Source organism: Patiria miniata, unplaced genomic scaffold (genome assembly GCF_015706575.1).
Source record: "Patiria miniata isolate m_02_andy unplaced genomic scaffold, ASM1570657v1 HiC_scaffold_8, whole genome shotgun sequence".
Lineage (NCBI taxonomy): Eukaryota > Metazoa > Echinodermata > Asteroidea > Valvatida > Asterinidae > Patiria > Patiria miniata.
Window position 1 is genome coordinate 5,908,287 of NW_024037075.1, and position 24,198 is coordinate 5,932,484.

General features: G+C 40.3%; 1 protein-coding gene across 1 annotated transcript in view; it reads left to right on the plus strand.

The window, feature by feature from the left end:
* Positions 1-24,198, plus strand: part of LOC119719378 (unconventional myosin-Id-like) — a 48,203-nt gene that overhangs the window by 17,662 nt on the left and 6,343 nt on the right. Inside the window, exons 5-16 of the mRNA XM_038188806.1 lie at positions 3,318-3,464; positions 5,297-5,416; positions 7,231-7,437; positions 8,177-8,319; positions 9,454-9,679; positions 10,667-10,797; positions 12,497-12,626; positions 13,464-13,541; positions 14,785-14,951; positions 18,325-18,532; positions 19,949-20,172; positions 22,983-23,127. Coding sequence (XP_038044734.1) covers positions 3,318-3,464; positions 5,297-5,416; positions 7,231-7,437; positions 8,177-8,319; positions 9,454-9,679; positions 10,667-10,797; positions 12,497-12,626; positions 13,464-13,541; positions 14,785-14,951; positions 18,325-18,532; positions 19,949-20,172; positions 22,983-23,127 — 1,926 coding nt within the window. The remainder of the gene's footprint in view (positions 1-3,317; positions 3,465-5,296; positions 5,417-7,230; positions 7,438-8,176; positions 8,320-9,453; positions 9,680-10,666; positions 10,798-12,496; positions 12,627-13,463; positions 13,542-14,784; positions 14,952-18,324; positions 18,533-19,948; positions 20,173-22,982; positions 23,128-24,198) is intronic.

The window sequence follows — 24,198 nt, forward strand, 5'->3', positions numbered from 1 at the left end:
CTATTGTGACTGCCAACTTTAGATACACGTAATTCCATTTTGTTATTTTGAAAAGCCTGAGATCATGTCCTGTACAGCCATTGTCCAGGCCAACCCATGCTTGCCTGTCTGGCTGATGCCAAACCCACACATTTCCCTTTTCCTGCCTGGCCTTCAAATACACCCCTAAACAAACAAATACCCTACTCGGCTTCCTTCCAACCAGGGAGGGATGGGGAACAAGGACAAGTACACATGGTGCAAACGGAAAAAGATTCTATTTCCTTGTCGATCTAATGTCAGGAAGTGCGGTGAAAGTGTAGTATTGTTTGTGTTACATACATGTACAATGGATCTATAGACCAAATGAAAAAATTTTCTGTCATAGGATCACATTAAGCCGAAAAAAATTGTGTAATTGCAAAATTAAAACTAGAAGGGACATGTGTGTGTAGCTGATGGTTTGCGAGGGAGATACCGGTACATGTACGCAGGGTTTTAATTTATTTCCTGAAAATTATTATTTTTTTATTTTTTTTTTAAACCATGGTCCCCGTTGGCCCCCTCCCCCTCCCCCTCCCCCCTCTCCCCCGGATCCGCCAATGTGTAGGACTACTTACATGTAGTTTATTGTAAGGTACCTTTCATGGTATTCCATTTAATTAATATGTTAAATTGTTTTATTAACCAATAACCAGCAAAAAACTTGTATAATGTACATGTACGTGTACCAGTTTGTATGTCAAGGGCATTGCAAGTGTGACTTGGGATATGAGGAGGAAACATGCAATGTCAGATTGGGTCCGCTTGGCGCTGCGGAAGTTGATTGAAATCAATATAACAGTTATGAGGAAAGCCTGGGAATTAGTTTCAACTGCGGCGATATTCTACATTTATGTACAGTGTACTGTACATGTACCTGTATTTGCTTGTTGGGTGTGTTCTGCAATGTGTTGTAAGTCATGGTACAATGTACATACACATGTACCATACTGTATGCAATTGGCAAAGATACGGATGCCTGGTGCTTCTGTTGTTTTAAGAAAGCTGTACATGTATAGTTTGTACATGTATGTGCGGTTAAGTGCGACAGTATTGACCTGTGCACAAGTACATGAACCCCTCAACCATGCCTCAACAAAGAGAATAGGGAGAAAACTACATTTTAACGCATTGTCAACGACGCATGCATGACAATAATGGGAAGATGCCACCCTTTTTCATACACATTTGGAATAACACATTTGGAATTAATATATTACATGCAGGCCAGTGTGTCAAAGAGCGCCATCTATTGTTCATGCACAATAATTGTACATCCAAAATCATTACCATGGGTACAATCTTGCTGCGCCATGTTGGTTCCCATCATGCCTTGCGCGATCTTAACCCCTGGAATTGTGTCATTTAAATGTCCCACTACATTGTATTTGGGACATTTAAATAAGGACTGCAGTCATTGATTGAGTTTAGCGCGCAACGCAATGCTTCAAATTTTAAATTGTTTTTTTGTTTTTGTAGAATCAATCCTTTTCAAACATGAGATTTCGGCATCGCGTTATAGAGCAAGTATTTATATTACATGTAAATGTACCTCTATCATGACTATCGTCCCTTTTACAACACAAGATGCAGGGTTTTTAGGCGAAAAACGAGGCTTCCAGAATCCATCGTACTATAGGCATCGATCGTGCAATCTTGAAAAAATGTTCATACGTGACGTGACGTGCATGAGATACCGATATTGCGAGCGCATATTGTACATGTAGGGCACAGCGTGCAGCCTGCGAAATCCACGCGCAGTACGCTTTGAATAGTCAACCAGCGGCGTTAACATATTCCTCACAGCCAGGGGTTAGTTAAAGAATGCGCATGCGCCCATGGAGTTGAGGCTATGGCCAACTTCGGGCAAGGACCATTAGTCGACTAGTGGTTGATTTGTGACGTACCTTACGTCTGCGCACTAATAGCAACGTGCGAACGTCTCTAGTCAAACGCTGGTCGAAATGTCATTGCAAAACTTCTGGATCCTGGCGTTATGAATGTGCACGGCTATTGGTTACCAGTGAAGCAACCAGCCCCAGTAGGCTGGTTCCAAATAGTCGACTAGCGTAGTTAACCATCGTCGACTAGACAGAGTTCGGGCAAGCGTTAGTCGAACTATGGTTAACTATAGTCCTTGCGCGAACTTGGCCTTAAATGTCCCCCACAACATGCCACTGTGCTGAAAATAAAATGAAGGAGAAAACCCCCTGTGGTCCATTCAAAACGAAACACATGGAACTCCACTTTTTCATTACGTCTGTTATTAACCATTTCACAATGTATAGGCCTACCTGTCAAAAACCTTACACATGTGGTATACTGATACCAGCACTATTTGAAGATGTGAAAATCGAATTACTATACATGCATTGTACAGTTACATGTGGTTGGTATACATACATGTACAATGTACAATGTACATGCACATGTATGTATTAACCATGAAGATACAGATTTGTTTGTAAACAAAAGTGTGCTTTGTACAAAATGTATACATGTATATTTAGGCGAGACAGTGAGACAGTTTAGTGTGTTTTTAAAACAGTTTTAAATTTCTGTATTTCACTGTAAATGTTTTAACTTTTGGATATACTGTACATGTACATGTACTGTACATGTGTGCTGTAAACACAACATACATACATCATGTAATTAAGTTGTGTGTGGTCACATGTAGCGGCTACACGCACATTTTTGTATTTCATTGTTTATTGTGGGCATATACATGTACTTTGCAATTGACCTTTACAGCTGTTCACAATGTTAATGGGTTCCTAGTATTGTAAACATCCTGGTTCATATAGATATTAATGGGCATGGTTTTTATTATAGTAAAAGCGAACAGTAGCTGCACAGATGTACAATGAATGTACATATCTACCGGTACATGCACTTCGCTCCTAAAGACAGTGAAGACAACATAGTTTTTCATTTGATAAATGGTAGGGCTGAAATGATACACCTGGGCCACGATACAATACGTATCACGTACATGCCAAACAATACGATACATATCACGATATATACATGTAGGCCTATTAAAACAACATGCTGCAAAAGATCCTGATCCGAGTTGATTACTGGGTAAAATGAGCAAGATTGCACTGGACTAAGACTAACATTACTTCAACAGTTCACAATTTCAAACTCCCAAAGCAGAAACAAAAAAAGGAACACAAAACCCAAGTCCAAAATATTATTACCGTTCTCTAATAATACACATGAAAACAAGTTAAAAAAAATAATGACTGGAAGCGTTTACTTTTTCCTTTTCATCGTTCATTTTTTCTTAGTCAAGGGTTGTCCGGCAACAGAAGGGCGAGCGTAGCTTCCACTCTTTCTATCAACTGCTGACTGGGGCCAACGAGCAGCAGCTTGGCGACTTGCAGCTCAAACGGGACTTCTCCCTCTATCATTTCATCAATCAAGGCAATGGGGAGGTAGGACACCAGACACAAAAAAGATAATAATAAGCCATTTGTGATTCATTGCTCCAAGTTCTGATTTCATCAGGGCCCAATTTCATGGCTCTGGTAACCACATAATTCCACGCTTACATGTACGATCGCCATTCTGTGCCAACAGCGCTAGCAGAAAAATTCTGTGCTTCAGTGCTAACCTTGTACATACAGGTAGAGGGGCCCCGTAGCCGAGCGGTTAGAGCGTGGAGCTACGGAGTGGAAGGTTGGCAGTTTGAATCCCATTCGGACCAAAAAGTGGAAAACTCTCTCTGACGACCCAACAGTAAAATGGGTACCTGATTCGTTCAGGGAAGGTAAGACGGTGAGAGGAGAGGACTGGGCCCCGCCACTCATATGCCGCGCCCAAGACACAGTGGACCTCTAACATCCCACTGCCCCTACGGCCAGTAATGGCTATGGGATCTTTACCTTTACATATGGCTGTACATATGGCTGTAAGTGCAGAATCTTTAATTACGGGATGTATACATGCGTACAATCCAAAATCCCTCACTAACTTGTGAAATATGCTAACCGTAAGCACAGAATTTTCTACTACAGTAAGCAGCGTTTTTTCTTTGTTGGTAAGCAGAGCCATGAAATTGGGCCCAGTTCAGATCAGTGCCCAATGTCTTTGTATGAGCTGCTAAGCACAGAACTTGGCCAAGCCTGAATTATTACAATGAATGTTTATGAGTGCAATGGTAAGAATATTTCATGAGGTGACAGATGGAATGTTCCAAGCCGAGTGGAATTGAACATTCCATTTGTCACCGAAATGAACGTATTCTTTTCATTGCACAAATATTAAACATTCGGAGCTAGCAGCCCACAACACCATCCTGTGGGAGCCGACTCATTGAACTGCTAGGAGGGGGCGGAGACGAGCCACGTACATCGACACGCTGTGGCGGGACATTGGTCTCAGTGACACAGGGGAGCTGAGGACCCTAATGCTGGATAGGGAAGAGTGGAGGGCGGCGACCAAGTCCCGAGTTGGTGTAGGTTAGGCTGCACCCTCGAATCACATCGCAAACATTCATTATTTGTTTTAATCCTCGTCATCTGATTGGTTCGAGCTTCCAAAAGTGTGACTGTGCAATGGAACTTCTATTTACCGTGGATTCGAACTTCTTTTTTTTTGCGGTGCGACCGCGCTGTGCATTGGGATGAATAATTCAATGACACGTCATCAACAACCCACCAATCAGATGTTGGGGATTTCTGTAACAAACACTGGTCTGCAGCAAAATTGTGATTAGATCCCTTATGCATGTGATTGTTTCTCAGCTGTCTTTTGTCTTTTAAGCAATATTTTCTCTTTAACAGCTTCATAAAATTGACCCCAGATGTCAAGACAAAAGACAAGACATGTGACACATTACACTGTCAGAGAAAAAAGTGAAAAGCCATGCACAATCTTTACATCACGAAACATGATTTCGTCCATAGCACTCCTTATTTCCAAAAATCAGTCAATTGACTGATCGTTGGAAATCACTACATTTCCCGATTGCTTCTGAATGACAGTAAGCCAGACGGAATAATTTCATGGGCTGTTTAGTACCAGTACCCACTTTAATCCAAGCGAGCTTTTTGACAATAATTTGGTAGGCTGCTTTTGGGATAAATGCAAATGATCCTATGCCTTTTAATGATCAAATCATATGCTTGAAATGTACATGTACATGGAAGTTCATCACCTTCACTAACCCATATATTTTTTTCTTACCATTTTTTTTTACAAACCCTGTATGTAATGAAAAATATGAAATTATAACGATGCACCTGTTTTCTGTTTTTTTAACCAGCCTGCCTCATTCAATGACAAGAAGAACCACAAGGCCACACTGGAGGCGCTCAGGGATGCTGGATTCTCAGCGGATCAGCAGACATCGGTGTGGAAACTCCTGGCTGTCATCTTACATCTGGTGGGTGTCCACACGCTACTCAGATGCATGCACAATGCATGAATGGACCTGAATCATAATGACGTCACGCTTTGTTTAAAATTGCGCTTTCCAATGGGAACCAGGTGAGAATGAGAAGCCACCAAGCTCCCATAAGAAAGCGCACATGTTAACAAAGATTTGCGTTATTATGATTTAGGTCTATCAACCCTCCTATGCCAACATACATTCGGTGCCAAGTACTCCTTTCAGTCAAAGTCAAACAAGTGACCGTTTTCAACAGTTTAAAATTCCCAGCCTATACATAAAGCTGGATTGACTGGCTGGTACTGTTTAAGTAACTTGATACATCTTTGCTTTGACTCTGGGTGAGTGATAAAAACAGCTGTGGCCACAACTTGCCTGTTTTATCTGTTGACTCAGTTTGACTAGTCACAGTGCTTGCTTGACATACATGTATGATGTGACTGCTGGTGACTAGCCTTTGTTAAAAGTATAACAGGGAAGTGGAAGTGAATTTTGACTGTTTGTGACTGTTTAAATAGCAGGAAGTTTAAAGGCAGGTTGTTGTCAAGCACATTTGTTGTGCCCTAATTTGGATAAATTTGGCTTTTTATACCTGAATTTAGGTCATACAAGTTGATGTACAATCTTACAGCTGAAGACAACTATATTTTAACCCATTTTTCATGAATACCTAAGACAGTTTACCCATTCCTATTGGTCGAGAGTCCGTCACGTGGTTAGTTTTAAACGGTTGATAAAACACCGGCTGGTTTTAAACACATTTTCTAGCACCGCTGCGTTCTGGGCTATTTTCAGTACTACTCGTGAGAGGCACTTACCATAAACACAGCTAGAGGGGTGTTTCACAAAACATAAAGTAAAATTGTTGAACAAAATCGTCGGAAATTTATAATTTTGGACACGTTTTGACTTTTTGACCGAAAGGTATTGATGAATGGGAAAAAAAATAAGTGCTTGGCTGGTATTAAACGAGTACATGTACATTTAAAACCAGCTAAGACTTGGTCACCGATAATGGCCCTTGCCTTCAGATCGGGCTATTATATGCGTCCAGGCCCCTAGCCAGTTTTAAACCTACTTGTTTAAAACTGGCCAAGCATTACTTTACCACTTCAAATGGCTCTGCCTTTTACTCACTGTAGTGCCCGAAACAATCTAAGAACTCTATGGTTACATTGATTCACCAGTGAATAAACACAATGTAATACAATGTAGTACACTTGCTATTGGGTTAAAGGGAATGTACATCATTGGCTTTTGCTGTAATTCTCAGAAATGAACTATTTGAGGGGTTAGTATAGTAGATCAAATATTGTTTAACTGACATGTTTGAAGTTTTGTGTTCGAAAATGCTTGAAAAACCAAGAAAAACAAAACTGTTTAAGTAGTCTGGTTCCCTGACTCCACTAAAGATAAAATGGATCAATTTATAGATGTCGGAAAATTGTAAGAAAAGTGAACCAGTCTAGCTGGCCTGCACCCGTTCATGAACATGTAACCAATAGCAAACAAACTTTGGACTGGAAAAAATTGTAAATTTGGAGCAGTAGTTGAAAAATAGTTAGGTTTTTCCAACGGTGGTCGGCCGACCACCGTTGGAAATGTATACAAAAATACCTTTTTCTTGAAAATGACTCGACACCAGGTGCCATAATTTTACAGGATGCTTTAGACTGTCATTGACCAACATCCCAGTAAGGTATTTCGTTAAAACTTGGTAGTTTTATTTTTCGATGTTTGCATACATATGTTGTATATTCCCTTTAAGTTTACCGGTGACATGTGTTGTGTGTTATACCATATATCAGGGAAACATCCATTTTGAGAGTGAGGACAAGGAGACCTGTTCCATCAGTAATCCCGGCGAGCTGTCCACCATCGCCACGCTGCTGGGCGTCAGCCGCGAGGAGCTGGAGAAGGCACTGTGCTACCGCGTGGTGGCAGCGAAGGGGGAGGTCATGGAGAAGAGCCACACCACGGAGCAGGCCTACTACGGCAGGGATGCGTTTGCCAAAGTAAGGCACATCTGTCGTTTATCTGCTTCAGATTTTTGTTGCATATTAGTCCAGCCCGCTCTAAACACCTCACAAGTGCTGTGCCAAATTCAACTAAATAAATGTTCATACAAAGAAATTGTTTGAACCTGCGACCTCCGGATTGCCGTTCTGGTGCTCTACCAAATGAGCTATCCAGCCCTATGTTGGCGGTTCCCCAATTAATTTGAGCCAGGTAGCAGCTCAGCTACAGCTCTGAATGGTATATTAAATGCATCCAGAGAAGCTTGCTATGATTAAAGTACTTTCAAGCAGTTAAAAAAATACTTTCAGTCTCAACCAGTATTCACACTGCATTCACTCCCCATCATGCGGACACGAGCAAGAATATATGAGCACGTCATTTCTGAAATGTTCAACCCAGCTTTGAATTAAATTGAGTTTGGCATTTATTATTGTAATTTTTCTGGTAATGAAACCAAAGATTCCTCAAAAGCGCTTTAGGCACTGTAACTCACAAGCCTGAAGAAACCTGTAGAGAGGAGACAATGAGAAGAAATGACAGTTTTAGAGGTGGAAGGAAACCCCCAGAAGAACATTCTGGGGAAAACCCACGGAATCAGGTAGGGACTGAAAAACCCAATCTACATGTGGCCAGCGGTGGAAGGCGAGGAAAGAACCGCTAAGCAGTGGCACAGCAATTAAACAGTGCCATGTGTCTCTACCGTAAATTTATTTTCCTTTTTATTACCTTTAATAGGCTATATACGAGAGACTATTTACCTGGATTGTCGGCATGATAAACAGTGCCATTGAGGTACAGGGGACCAGTCTAGAGCATGGGAAGAACACTGTCATTGGGGTGTTGGACATCTACGGCTTTGAAATCTTCGATGACAACAGGTATGTCATGGTCATTGTAGTGGCATTGGTTTTGTTGTTAAAGAAGCCACATATACCATGGACCTACATATACGGTTCATTTTAGGAGATACGACTTTGTTGCACGGATACGACGAAATGTCTGTGATGTTAGTTCGTCGAGTGGTTTTATTGTTCATCAAATGCCAGTTTTTGTGGACAGCAACTCTACACATGTGGGCCAAATTTCACGGCGCTGCTAGCATAGCAGAAAAATTTGCTAACCTTAAGCACTATTTCACGGCGTGGATGTACTAACGGTGGCAAGTGCATGGAGATTTCTATTGTTACGTCACTAAGTTAAGCAAATTTTTCCTCTGAAGTAACCGTGCCTTTTGCTGCGCTTACTGCTTACGGTCTCCATGAAATAGACGGAGGCTCTGTTATCAGAAAATCGTGTGCTTAGCAGCTGTGAAATTGGGCCCTTATGTGAGAGCTTACATGCATGGCATGTATATACAGTCGACTCTCGTTAGTACAAACTCTGTTAATACAAAATTCTGGTTATAACAAACATAAGGCCTTGGTCCCGACTGTGCATTTATGTGCACAATGAATGGGACTGATGTTCCTCTTAATACAAAATTCTGATATAACAAACAATTTGGCTAGGTCCGAACGAGTTTGTATTAACAAGTCAATGTCAGTGCTTTGAATATTCAAATATTCTATCAAATCCCCAATTCCAATAGTTCCAATGATTAATAAAATACTAAATTATTTGAAAATACACAGCACTAGAATGTTACTTCCTATCCCTAGGGTGGCACGGGTGGCTTGTGCGTAAAGCGCTCGCCTCTCACCAAGGTGACCACGGTTCGAATCCTGGCCGCGGATCGCATGTGAGTAGAGTTGTGCGTTAGTTCTCTCCTGTGCCATGAGGGTTTTTCTCCGGGCCCTCCGGTTTTCCTCCCTCCGGAAAAATCAAACACTTTCGATCTCAGGCTGTGCTCCGTGGTCTTATATGGGTCAATGTGGCCGGCAGCCAGAGGCGCCTTAACGTGCCAGCAGCCCGACCACGTTGTAGCCGCGTCCTTCGCAATTCAGCATCCCAGCTGCGAGTAAGGATGATTAGCCTCCCAAATTATTATTATTATTATTATTACTATCCTGCAGTTTTGAGCAGTTCTGCATCAACTACTGCAACGAGAAGCTACAGCAGCTCTTCATCATGCTGGTGCTCAAGCAAGAGCAGGAGGAGTACCAGCGGGAGGGCATCGAGTGGGTCACCGTGGAGTACTTCAACAACCGCATCATCTGTGACCTGGTGGAGGAACCCCACAAGGGCATCATGTCCGTCCTGGATGAAGCCTGCCTCAATGTGGGCAAAGTCACTGACCAGGTAAAACAAGACAAAGCAAGCCTAACGCTAGTCCCAGAGCGCGCAAAATTCTATTGAATGGATAGCTAATGTTTTATTTTAACTAAAAAAACATACCCTTTTCAAGCTCTGGCAGGAGAGTCACATCTACATGTCACTTCGTGGTCGGCTGGTCGGTCGCTCAGTCCACGGAAATTTGACCAATAACGATCCCCTTAGTTTCCCATCAAATACAACTACCAAATTTAATTTTCAAAAAAAAAACAAACAAAATGACTTTAATACTTAACAAAAATTGTTTGTAACAATTCGTAAAGTTGTTTATCAAAAATTTGTAAATGGAGGCGAAATATGTGTAGTAATGTTACAGTCGTGTAGTACACGTATATAGCGCGCTATGTATCACACTATACACGCATGCAACTTTTCCTCGGATCCGCTGATTTCCTCTTCTCCAAAAGCCATTGAAAAAAAATTGAAAAACACTGTACAAAGTCTTGTGTGGTTTGGAATTTCCTCGTTTTTTTTTCTAAATCCCAGTTGCATGCCCGGCTATATAGCACGCTATATTTTGTGGGAAAGTTAGGGGGCTTATTTTAGTCAATTTTTTGGGGATGGACTAGGGCAGTGTGATTTTCGGTGAGACGGCGACCCGGGCTTGTACGCACAATCTCCGGTCAACGTTATACAAGACTTTCATGCAAGATAGCCAGAGCTTATTGTGCACTTGCGCTTGTTTTTTGGCATCTAGAAATCCTCTGAAAATATGGCTTTTCTTTTTGAGAGGGGTTGTTTTTTGCCTCTGCTAATGTATCAAACATCCGCCTGAATAAGTGTCCAGCCACAAATATTTTGAAATTTGTAACGTTATTATCGCGTAATTAAACACGGACAGATTTATTCGTTCCCTGTTTACTCTAAAAGCCAAAAATTTCTCGATTGCTAGAATTGTGCTAACAAGCTGTTGGCATTCAGTAGTCATTTTGTTACACTTTCCTTTGTCTCTAGATGTTTTTGGAAGCCATGAATCAGAAGCTCGCCAACCATCCACACTACACCAGCCGAGCCCTGGAACCTGCAGACAAGTCACTGGATCACAATAGAGACTTCCGCATCCGGCACTATGCTGGGGATGTCCTGTAAGCAGTCTGAATTAAATACACTGTTAATGTACGTCATATCCTATCCAGGTCGTGCGAAGTCTTGTGGGCCAAGGACCTTGTTGTTTATTGTATTTTCAATTTGTTTGGCAAATATGGATTCATATCAGTAACGGATCTAGGGGTGGGGGGGTGCAACCCCCCGTGTTCAGCCACTGACTAATGTTATGAGACTAATAAAATGGGCCAAAAAATAATAATTGAAATGCTGAAGTTCCATAAATTTAGGCTAAATTTATTCTCAAATTGCCTTAGAATGCAGGAGAAAGCATCATAGATTTCCCGGGGGACTAAGCCTTCACTCAACATTCCCCCTCCCCCAGCCCCCCCCCCATCTCCCCGCCTTCATTCCCCCCCCCCCCCCCCCCCCCCCCTTCATTCCCCCCCCCCCCCCCCATTTCCTGAAAGCTATATCCGCCCCTGCATATTGTAGCATCACATTTCTGTGGTTATTCATGTTATTTGAAAACTGTACGGTCCTGAGTCCTTTTGGAAGCATTTACATGTACTTCCTTTTGGACTAAACATGTTTAAAATTAGAGCTGTGCAGTACCTGACAGTTAATGTCAGAAACCTAGATAATAGGATCGCTTTAATACCCGTAACCAACTTTAGAAATTACTAAGTTACTTCTCAGGCAATGAAAAAAGAAAGGTTTTGAAGTCATTGGTGGGGAATTTTCAAAATGAAAACCAGGCCACTTGGAGAAAACAAAACATATTTCACATTTATGATGCTCCTGGAAGCTGCAGTTAACACTGTTAAGCTGTAAAGCTCATTGTACATGTATCTTGCTGTATTGATGCACAAATGCAGTAGCATTATCATGCGGACCTTTCTAAACAATCTCAACAGAAAATTCTGAGATTTAAATTTTGGCATTTTTGGCATTTTTGGCATTGGGTACCCTTGTTTTTTCAATCGGGTCCCCGGTTCCATTGCTACCCTTAAATGCACACCCTATTTACAATGAAATCATACTAGTTGGAAAGATAATTAATTAAGGAATATAAATGTGAGCGGATTTCTTCCCCCAAAGATACATACATCTGCAGAAACAGGTGTAGATATACCGTGGGTAGTCCGAAAATTTGGGACTCTCAATACTATGTATGAGAGTCCCAAATCCTAAAGTACCAATAAGGTACTTGTTGGACTGGTTGTTTCAGACTGACATCTGAAACAACCAGTCCAACAACTCTTCAGTACTGCATTAATCAACTGTCAGCTGACTGTGCCAAAAGAAAGATCTATGTCGGGTACTAGGTCACTATTTCTACACATTTCTCCATAGTCAGGCACCTGACTAATGACAATGAATGAAGGAGTCAGTCTTGTCAAACAGTTGGACAATGGATGGACATATAGAAGTCTAGTCTTTAGCCTCATTTTTAAATCACTTGACTTCCCTCTCATGTGCAATGCAAGCCACTGCCAAATATTGAAGAAAAGTCTCCTTTAAAAATTGAATTGAAGCTTCAAACTTGGTTGGTAAAATACTGAGGACCTTTTCTTTCCCACAGTGACAGTTTTGGAGAAATTTGCTGGCTAAGGAGTGAGTAAAGTTGGCCTGATCTTCTTTTGCATCGTTTTGAGTACTTAAGGTCCCAGTCTGGTGTAGATACATGTACCTCTGAACAACCCATATATCATTGCTCTTGACATGTATATTTGACAGGTATGATGTGAATGGTTTCATCTATAAGAACAAGGATACCCTGTACCAGGACTTCAAGAGACTGTTGTTCCTCAGCTCCAACCCAGTCATCTCGGAGATGTGGCCGGAAGGACAGATGAAAATGACCGAGGTTTGACAATTGTTATTAAAGGCTTTTTTGGCTTTCGCTGTAATTTTCAGAAATGAATTATTTGGGGGGTTAGTATAATAGATCAAATATTGTTACACTGACATGTTTGAAGTTTTGTGTTCGAAAATGCTGGAAAACCAAGAAAAACAAAAATGTTCAAGAAGTCTGGTTCCCTGACTCCACTAAAGATGAAATGGTTCAAAAATGCCGGAAAATTGTAAGGTAAGGGAACCAGTCTAGCTGGCCTGCACCCGTTCATGAACATGAAACCAATAGCAAACAAAATATGGACTGAAAAAAAAACACGGTAAATTTGGATCAGTAGTTGAAAAACAGTTAGGTTTTTCCAACGGTGGTTGGCCAACCACCGTTGGAAATGTATTCAAAAGTACCATTTTGCTTGAAAATGACTTCACACCAGGTGCCCTAATTTTACAGGATGCTTTAGACTGCCATTTACCAACATCCTAGTAAGGTATTTCGTAACAACTTGGTAGTTTTATTTTTTGATGTTTGCAAATGTTGTACATATTTTCTCTTTAAAAGTTGTGTTCGCTATGCTGCTTTCAAATTTCATCCTGAAAATTAGATTCCTTTTCAGAATTGCTATTTTTCCAGCAATACAAAAGTTATCTACTTTTCAATGAAACATCTACTGAAAAATCGGCCCACGTTTAGTTACTGACTAATAACTAGGAATACTAATGTCAACAAAAGTTAAGCCAGCATTGAAGGACTACCATGCTCAGTGGTATTCTGAGTACCACCCAAGGTGTCAGTAAATGTGATAAGATTACTTTATGTAGTACTGAAATATTCCTTCACATTCCTTGATAGGTAACAAAGCGGCCACTCACAGCAGGAACCATATTCAAGAATTCCATGATTGAACTTGTCAAGAATCTGGCCTCCAAGGTGAGATAATAGTCAAATCTTGTTTCCCTAATTATGTAGTACCGGTAATTCTTAAAGAGAAAGATAACTTCACCTCTTATGACCTTGCGTTTAACCCTTAAACTCTGTTTAAGACCGGTTGGAGTCTGGCGAGGGTACATTTCCTAATTATCAGCATCCAGACTCCAACCTGTCTTAAACATAGTGTTTAATACCGGCCAAGCACATATTTATTCCCATTCATAAATGCCTTTTCGGTCAAAAATCTAAACTTTATTTAACAAAAATCAAACGAATTTATTTGCTTCTTGTGTTTCGAAACACGTCTCGCGAAAAGTCGTGAACAACTCCTTATATGGAGATTGGCAAGCGTACTACATGTATGCGATGCTGTGTAGAACGCAGCTGTGCCGGTGTGTTGTGAATTTAGGACTATGAAATACTGACTCAATGGCAGAATTGCTTATGGGTGCATGAGGATTGTGAACATTCAACTTACAAAACGGTAAAAGGCACCGGATTTCATAATAGTAAAAATTTCATGTGACTCTGGAAAAGTGTTTAAGACCGGCCAGCCATGTCGTTATCAACCGTTTAAAACTGGCCATGCGACAGGCTCACGACCAATAGGAAGGGGTAAACTGTCTGAGGTATTTATGAATTGTGATTAAAGGCATATAGGATCATTTGCATTTCATGTATTATGTTTCTTTCCAATCAGACCACTCAAAATCCAAAGAAGAATGCTCAAAACCTAATTCCTGTTAAAGTTTGATCTCAGTGGATATTAATATTTTTGAGAAAACAATGAAACACCATGTCCCCATCACCAAAACACGATTTCGTCTATAGCACTCTTTATATCAAATAATCAGTCAATCGACTGATCGTTGAGAATCACCTATATTTTTGATTTCTTCTCAATAACAGCAAGAAAGACAGGATAATTTGACGGGGTGTTTAGTATGAGTATGAACCTTAATCCAAGTAAGCTTTTTGATAATAATTCCGTACCTGTATGTTACTTTTGGGATCTATGCAAATGATCCTGTGCCTTTAAAAAGCTCATTATCAATATTACTGAGATCTTTGTCAACAGCTTTATTGATCGATAGATTTGGAATCGATTAAAAATGGAATCATAAACTCTTGACGGAATTTGAATCAATTTCAAAATTTGGGAATCAACAAAATCTAAGTGCTAATTCATCGTCGGTCGAATATATTTTTGTCTATTTCAACTGCTTCATGTGTTTGCCAACAGGAGCCATACTATGTCCGCTGCATCAAACCCAACGAGGCCAAATCTCCTCTCTTGTTTGACGGCGAGCGTTGCCTTCACCAGGTCCGGTATCTGGGTCTCCTGGAGAATGTGCGGGTGAGACGGGCGGGGTTCGCGTCCCGCCAACACTACACCAGGTTCCTGCAGAGGTGAGGGCATTCATTTAAAGGGAAGATACAACATTTGCAAACATCGAAAAACAAAATGATCAAATTATCACGAAATATCTTTCTCAATTGTTAGGGAATGACAGTCTAAAGTATCCTGTAAAATCGTGGCTCCTGGTGTGCTGACATTTTCAAGAACACTTGTATTTTTCCAACGCTGGTCGGCCGACCAGTGTTGGAGAAAACTGTTTTTTTTAAATGCTCCTAATTTTTCACATTTAGTTATTCAGAATTTTCTTTGCAATTGATCCCCCTTTGGGTACACGGGGTTCACGCCTGCTAGACCGATTCTCTGACCTTACAATTCTATAAATACATGTAGCTCCGTTTCATCTTAAGTGGAGCCAGGGAACAAGTACATGGTTGGTTTTGTGGATTTCCCAGCGTCTCCGAACCCAAAACGTGAAGCAAGTCAGTTTAACAATATTTGCTAGAACATACTAATCCTCCAAATCCATTTATTTCTGAAAATTGCAGCAAAAGCAAATGTTGTACATTCCCTTTAACCCTAACAGAGCTCAACCCATCAAACCCCAACGGCATGTTTTGTTGGAGCCTGTCAGGATGGGTAACAGTTCCCCTAAACTGACAGTCTTTTACATTGGGTTGGCACACCTCCAGAAACAAAGTCAGAAATATGTGTGTGCAGTTTCCCATGGTGTTGGAATTTGCCAGCATGGGTATGGTTCCTAGTATATCACGCTAGGGAGTTAAAGCCAGAGTCCATCATTTGCAGCTATCCAAAAAGTAACTGGCGTAATTATTGTTGAAAAATATACTTGGTTGAAAGATAGTAAGGGGACTAAACTCCCTGTGAAATTATTCTTTCTGGCAAGCTGTCAGTTTGAAGAAATCAAAGAAAGAAGGCCTTTCCAACGGTGCGTCTTAAGATGCACCGTTGGAAATTTCCGTTAGTAGTGTTTTGTTTTTGTTTTTTATTCGACGAAGCGCACGCAAGCCCTGACACGATGCACACGTGCGCGCAGTTGCTATAATTCGTCGGATCGGTGCGCCACATCGCATAGCTGCAATCGGCTCAGAGAGAACGTGTCTCGGACGCTGAATTCAGGCCAAATTGAAAACATGATTCAGCAACTTTTGATTTGAAATCGAAATCCTAGAATGTTGTTTTTCTCAAAATATACAGCTGAAACTGAGCTGTAACTTGATCAGGTTAGTTGTTCAGCACCTTTCTTTAGATTTTGAGCACTTTTGTTGCTTCAAACGAACAAAATGCACAAATTACAAATGATGGACTATACCTTTAATAAGCCGTTTGAGATATGTTGGACACAATAGCATGAAAGCATATGTGTCGTGCGGGACATTCAGGGATTGCTTTCAAGCCTGTTAACTAAAAATTACAAAGTAAAGGTTTTCCCGGCTAATTTCATAAAATGTTCATTCACTTCTGAAAATCGGTCATTCATTTTCGTCTGAATTTGAGAATCGCTTTGAACATGCGTTTCATTTTCGCTACCAGAGCATTCGATTCCATTTCAGTTCAATCAATTCAGTGATTGAGCAGCACATTTTGTTTATGCTCATTCAGATTCGTTTACAAGACTTCCTTTCCGCTTTTAGGGGGCGATTTCAAAAGTTGGTCATTCTATTTCACTTTTAGTTTAATGTTATGTGATGTAATCTGCTATTTTGAATGAGAAAAACGTACTTTTAATTGCACATTCACGAAATTGTATGCCAGAACTCTACGCGAAAAGGTATTGCTTGCGTAAATGAATGCACAGGTAACGTAATTGGCCGTCTGTTTCACAAAACCGAATGAAAACGAACTTTCGTTGAATTGAAATGGGATTAAAGACGTGCATTCAAAATCAGACGAAAATGAATGACCGATTTTCAGAAGTGAATGAACATTTTAGGAAAACCGAGAAAACCTATATTAAAGTAAAATTAACAATCCGGGGACAGTAAAAGAGTGGTATCACAAAGCTTTGCTCAATAATTAAGTTGGCTGAAAATTTCTTTTTCAGGATAATGCTAACAATTTAAAGTGTCGATCGGTACGCAGAAAAACTACACCAGGTTCGAACGGGACGCAGAAAATTCCCTTTTTTTTCCCCGGCTATGTCCATTATTCGGATCCAGGCACTTAGCCAGTTTTAAACGTACTTCTTATAAACCGGCCAAGCACATATGTGACCCACTCCAGGAAAAGGTGATATAAGTCGTAAAAAAAAATTTTCAAATTATATACATGACTGGAAAGCCCTCAGCTTTCATTTGGTATATGACACAGCTCTATAGCCCTTCTCATTGTGGAGATATGACAAATTTGCATATTAATTAGTTCCATCATGTCCATGGAGTTCAAATTACACAACTGAGAAAACAGGCTATGAAATAGCTGGCTCTGTTGTAGATTGGGGCAAGAAAAACTCACTTTTAGTCTCTTAGCAACCAACATGTTCCTGTTTTACTATCACTTTCAAACTTCGGATATTGATTCTACAATGATTATTTTCAATGATTTTGGGGAAAAAGAGACTTTTTGAAACAAGATTACTATCTTTTGGCTAATTTGCATATTGATTAAAAAATTGTAGTTTTTGGATGTAAAATAAAGAGAAAAGTGCACACAAAATAAAGGTAATTTTTTTCCCTTTATTCATCGAAATCAACATTTCTGTGAATGAATCCTTAAAGGGAATATACATCATTTGCTTTTGCTGTAATTTTCAGAAATGGATGGAATTGGGGGGTTGGAAATATAAAGCAAATATAGTTACACTGACTTTTTGGAGGTTTTGGGATCGAAAATGCTATAAAAACCAAGAAAAACGATCATTTTCCTGTAGTCTGGTTCCCTGACTCCATATAAGAAGAAACAGAGCAGTTTACATACATTGGGGAATTGTAAGGTCAGGGAACCAGTCTAGCTGGCTCGTACCCGTTCATAGGTTTGTAATCGATTGCAAACAAGTGCAATGGTCAATTGGGGCCAGTATTTGAAAAAAAGCCAGTTGTTTCCAACGCTGATCGGCCGATCAGCGTTGGAAATTGATACAAAAATACCACTTTTCTTGAAAATGACAGTATACCAGGTGCCATAATTTTACAGGATGCTTTAGACTGTCATTTACCAACATCCTATTAAGGAATTTCGCAAAAACTTGGTAGTTTTATTTTTCGATGTTTGCAAATGTTGTATATTCCCTTTAAATTTTAGGTATCAAAGATGTCATTTAAGACAAAAAAAGGAATTTGGATTTTGACGGAAATTTCACCCTCTCAACGTTCAGCGGGCCATTACACGTTAAGGCATAACGCGACTTATATCACCTTTTCCTGGTGCGGGTCACATATTTATTCCCTTAATATTCTTTTTCTTCAGATACAAGATGCTTTCACAGTTCACGTGGCCAAATTTCCGGGGCGGTGCAGACAGACAAGGCGTGGAGATCTTGCTACGAGAGAAGCAACTAGAGCACGACGTTGCCTACGGTAAAACCAAACTGTTCATCAGGACACCACGTACTGTGTATGCGTTGGAAGAAGCACGTACACAGCTCATACCCCCTATTGCTGTCTTTCTACAAAAGGTGAGTTGAGCCTTTTTAACCCTCCTACTGTTTGATCAATCACAGACAGTCGGTAACTCAATCCACTTCCCCTTCCATAACTTACGCACAGGCTAGTCACCAACAGTCGGATCGTACTTATCGTAGGCACTGTGACTAGTCAAATTCCATCAACAGACAAAAGCAAGTAACTGGTAGGTACAGCTGGCTTTAAAGGGAATATACATCATTTGCTTTTGCTGTAATTTTCAGAAATGGATGGATTTGGGGGGTTGGTACTATATAGCAAATATTCTTACACTGACGTTTTGGACATTTCAGGTTCGTAGATGCTATAAAACCAAGAAAAACAATTAGTTTCATGTAGTCTGGTTCCCTGATTCCATTTAAGATGAAACGGAGCAATTTACAGACGTTGGGGAATTGTAAGCTTCAGGAAACCAGTCTAGCTGGCTTGTACTCGTTCATAGGTGTGTAATCAATTGCAAACAAATGCGGACTAACTGAATATGGTCAATTGGGGCCAGTATTTGAAAAAAGCCAGGTTTTTTTCCCAACGCTGGTCGGCCGACCAGCGTTGGAAATTGATATGAAAATACCACTTTTCTTGAAAATGACAGTACACCAGGTGCCATGATTTTACAGGATGCTTTAGACTGTCATTCACTAAGACTGAGTCCAGCAAGGTATTTCAAAATAATTGAGTAGTTTTATTTTTTTTATGTTTGCAAATGTTGTATTTTCCCTTTAATCAATCTCTTACAGTCAAAGCATAGCTGTATCAAGTTACAATGTACATAAACAGTCGCAGCCAGTCAATTCTGCTTTATGTACATGTAGGCAGGGAGAACTCAGCTGTTAAAATCAGTCACTCTGATTGATTTTGACTGCTGGCATGGCTTTGTTGAATGCATTTCTCATCAGGAATGCATTCAAATCCCTCAAACGAATTTTTTTTTAAATTTGTGGGTTTCAAATGTTCTTGTCAAATTCCATAGATGCATGAAATTCTGTGGATATTGAATATGTGGTGCGTTCTAGCAAAATGAGACGGATCTGGGCGTATGCCGTAGTGGAGAAAAATGCAGAAAAATTGAAAAAACTCTGTTGGACCTTGCTGCATTGAGCCATCAACACCAACTGTGCATAAATGGCCAATTCTGAAACTATGAGAGCTAATCCCATTGAACAATGCGACCGTTGTATCCAGCTGCATTCGGAGACCACAGACTCTTAGGCAGTTTGGCCTTGATGAGATTTTTGACCTGATGAAGTTTGCTGCACTGGGCAGTTTTCATTCTGTTTTCAAAATGTTTACTTCAAAAAGTCCTTTTTAAACATACCAGTATTAACTTTTTACAATGCCAGTCGCATTGCAACGATGTGTAGGAAATGAGACAACGAGATTCCACATTTTTCACCCGTTCATCTGTGCAGATTTGGAGGGGTACGCTGGCACGACAGCGCGCCCACAAGATGCGGGCCATCTACCGCATCATGGCGTCCTACCGACGCTTCAAAATTCACCGCTACCTGTACAAGCTGCAGGACACATTCCGAGACGTCCGGAGTCTCAGCGACTACGGGAAGAGCCTGGAGTGGCCCGAGCCCCCTAAGGTGCTGAAGAAATTCAACCGGCTGTTGCAGAAATGTCACAGACAGTATGTATTCAATTCCAACCAAATGACTAATTGTCATTCACCTGAGGTGCCTGCCAGATACTTGTTCCATTGCTTTACATCATTTTGTGTATCGTGCATAACAGGGAAATTCAAGGAAAGATATTTTCTCTCCTTGTTCTGTAACTGTAACCATAGGCTTACGATAATTTATTTGACACTTGCGGTTTTGTTATACAATTCTCATTGATATAGTTGACACTTACGGTTTCAGATTGCAATTTTCAATCAAATTACGAACATGTAAGTTTAAGTACTTGTACTAATGATATTGGTGTACATGTACATAACTTGTATATTGTGCATAACAGGAAAATATAGGGAAAAATTATTTCTTTCCTTGTTCCTGTAACTGTTACCGCATACTTGCCTTAATTTATTTGACACTTGCGGTTTCATTTTACAATTTTCATTTATAAATTTGACACTTACAATTTCAAATTGCAATTTTGACTCAAATTACGTACATGTAAAGTGAAAGGTAAATATACAACATTTGCTTTTGCTGTAATTTTCAGAAATGGATGGATTTGGGGGTTAGTATTTTGTAGAAAACATTGTTACACTGACCTGTTTAATATTTGTGTTTTATAGAAGCTGGAAAATCCAAGAAAAAAATGTCGTTCTTGTAGTCTGGTTCCCAGACCCTACATGTACTTCAGACGAAACGGAGCAATTTATAGCATCAGGGAATTGTTAGGTCCGGGAACCAGACTAGCTGGTTCGCACCATTCACGAATGTGTAACCGATTGTAAACAAAATCTGGACTAAGTAAATTGGGGGCAGTATTTGAAAAAAAGTCCCTTTTTTCCCTCAACGATGGTCGGCTGACCATCATTGGAAATCGATACAAAAATTTCACTTTCCTTGAAAAGGACAGCACACCAGGTGCCATGAGTTCACAGGATGCTTTAAACTTATTCACTCACAGTCAAGTATTGTAATAACTTAGCAGTATTGTTCTTTGATGTTTGCAAATGTTGTATATTACCTTTAACATGTTTAAGTACTTGTTTACATGTATATAAGGCCAACAAAAAAAAATAGTCGGTCTCTGGTCAGACCGAAGTTCAGGAATTGATGCGGCGACGCAGGGGTTTTTGGGATTTTTTGGTGGCTTTTTTTTTTCAAGCTTGAATTGTACAGACAAGGTGGGTACTATTTTGCTTTTTTGTGTCCTCATTATACATTTGTGTCCTCCATAATCTGCCTTGGTGCCCTTTATCATTTGCCTTGGTGCAATTTCCCCATTCCTTGGTGCTCCTTGGTACAAAAATTTGAGGAGGTGCGGCAATAGAGGGTGCTGTTGTAGCTTCCGTGTTAATTTGAAGGGAAAAAAAGGTTGACACGCATGATTAAAATCGACGCGCACGCTGACCAGAGACCGAGTAATTTTTTTTGTTGGCCTAACAGGAAAATACAAGGAAAGATATTTTCTTACCTTGTTCCTGTAACCTCAGGTGTATTTTGATTTATTTGACACTAACAGTTTCATTATACACATTTGAATCTAACAGTTTCATTATACAAATTTGACACTTACAGTTTCAAAATGCAATTTTGAATCAAATTACGTACAGGTAACGGAAGTAATTGTCCATGCAATAATGATTGGCAGACTGAATTCAAGTATGCATACAAGTAGTACAGTGAAATCTCAATAAGTTAAAACCAGTTAACTCGAAAACCCTGTTAAATCGAAGTTAGAACTTATTCCCATCAAAAGAATAGCAAATCATGTATAAACATGCCCACGCTCACTCAAAATTTCAGACTGGAAACTTGGTTATGTCGAACTCAAAATTCCCAGGTGTGGACTTAAGCTTGCATATAATAAGGCCACAGAAGAAACTGGATTCCTTCTGTTAGTTAAGAAATCTCCCACGACCCAGTCAATACATGTAAACCCAAACATGGGTATAGAAAAGCAACAATGCGGCTAGCGTCCGTAGTATCGTTGAAGCAGCCTATGCACTGCGGTGCAACTGACAACGATCCAAGCGAACCGTGACCAATCACACATGAACATGTCGAACTCCCGAAATTTTTATGCATTCCCTTGAGATTTGACTTAACGAGATTTCACTGTACGTGCAGTTCCTTTTCATTAATACATGTACAGACCATTCACAGCCTTGAGAACTTGTTGTACATGTGTAGTCGAGTTTATAAAACCTCACCCACAGATTCTGTGTCTTGATTGGCCGAGAGCGAGTCACATGGTACTTTCTATTTTTGCTATCTTTCAGTGCACGGCCAAAAGTACTATACCCGTAGCAACCAAAGTACTATACCATGGCGCGGTATTTGTGGGCAAATGCATGCTGGTGTGCGCGGTGAGCGTTGTGCGTATTGTTCCCAAGAGAGCGCGCCACAGAGTTGGGTTCAAACATTTCGTGAAGAGGTGGTTGAGAAGAGAGAAATACATTTCCCACTAATTTTGTATTGAAATTGAAGTTTATTTCAACTGTGTTCAGATTTAAATAATTTAATATATTACATCCAAGCATAATCTGTGGGTGAAGTGTTATAAAACAAATATTGAATGTTTATCTCGTGGTGTAGTAAAACTAGCCTCCCTCGGTGATCCATGGAGCATTCTATTTTCCCTTGGCTTCGCCTCGGGAAAATAGAATGTCCATGGATCACCTCGGGAGGCTAGTTTTACTACACCACTCGAAGCTGTCAATATTTCTATACCATCACATGTCTCCGGCCCAAAGTAAATCACTAGATCGTTCACAACGGTACTTGTGTACGGAGCCCGTATTAATGAAGCTCTTTGTGACAGGTGGATGTGTCGCCTAGTGCTGAACCGACTGCCCAAGACCGACTGGCCAGAGATGAAGTTGAAGATAGCTGCCATGGATGCACTGAACGGCCGATGCCAAGACTGGGGCTACAAGAGGAAATGGCAGGGCAACTACCTCGCTTCCGTAAGGACAGTTACACCCGTTTCAGATTAACCTAATTACTCTGAAGAATTTGAATTCAGTACATGAAATGTTCAATGCTTGAAACAGTTACGAGTGACAAACGATCAACTGTTTCAGTCATTTGGAGCTATTTAACCCTTTCAGTGCCCGCGAAATTTGAAAAGTTTAACCCTAAAGTGCCCAACTTCGAGCGTTTTTTGTAATTGTTCAAAATTCTGTAAAAAAAAAAGTAAATAAGTTTTACTCACTAAATTTGTAGTAGTCACGTACGTACATGTAGTGCTACACCCTGAAACACTGTCCTGCAAACAGGGAAATTCCGCACTTTTTGCAGAAAATACGAGTGTCAGTGCTGCGCCCTCTTGCAAGAACTCGAATGAAACAAATAAATACAGGTTGTACCTGAATAAAAATGATATTATTAGAAAGAGCGAGAGCACCCCCTTGTGATAACATGCTTACTCTACCTCATACGAGGTTAGATGTACGAGGTTTGGCGATTTTAGGTACGAACATTACCTCGTACATGTACGAGGTTGGCAGTTCGAACTAACAAATATACCTCGTACATGTACGACTTTGGCACTGAAAGAGTTAAACATTTAGTCATTGGAAAACGAATACATAAAATTGGCCGGTCTGAAACTAAACCTTTTAGGGTTGGCCTGGGTCGCTCCTAATACCGGTAGTACCGTTAGTTGGTTCACTGTGACTCTGGAATGCCAGTCTAAAACAGGTCATAAACACATTTTTTCACCAAATCATGTCAACAGTGATACAACAAACTGACACTCGGTGCATAAAATATATATGCATACATGCAGAGTAAAGACCAGTTCATACACAAAGCGTAAGCGAAGCAAATTTTGTGATTTCAACAATTGAAGTTTCACTGTGACATTCGCCATTACGCTAACGAATTCACCTTGCACTGAAGCTCGTGTGAAGTACGGTACATGTGTGATCTAACCTTTTGGCTGTGATTTTCCAAATGTTTAGAATTTAAGTACTTTTCTAAATGAAACCGTATCAAAATAAAACCGCATAACAAAACAACTAATCAATACAGCT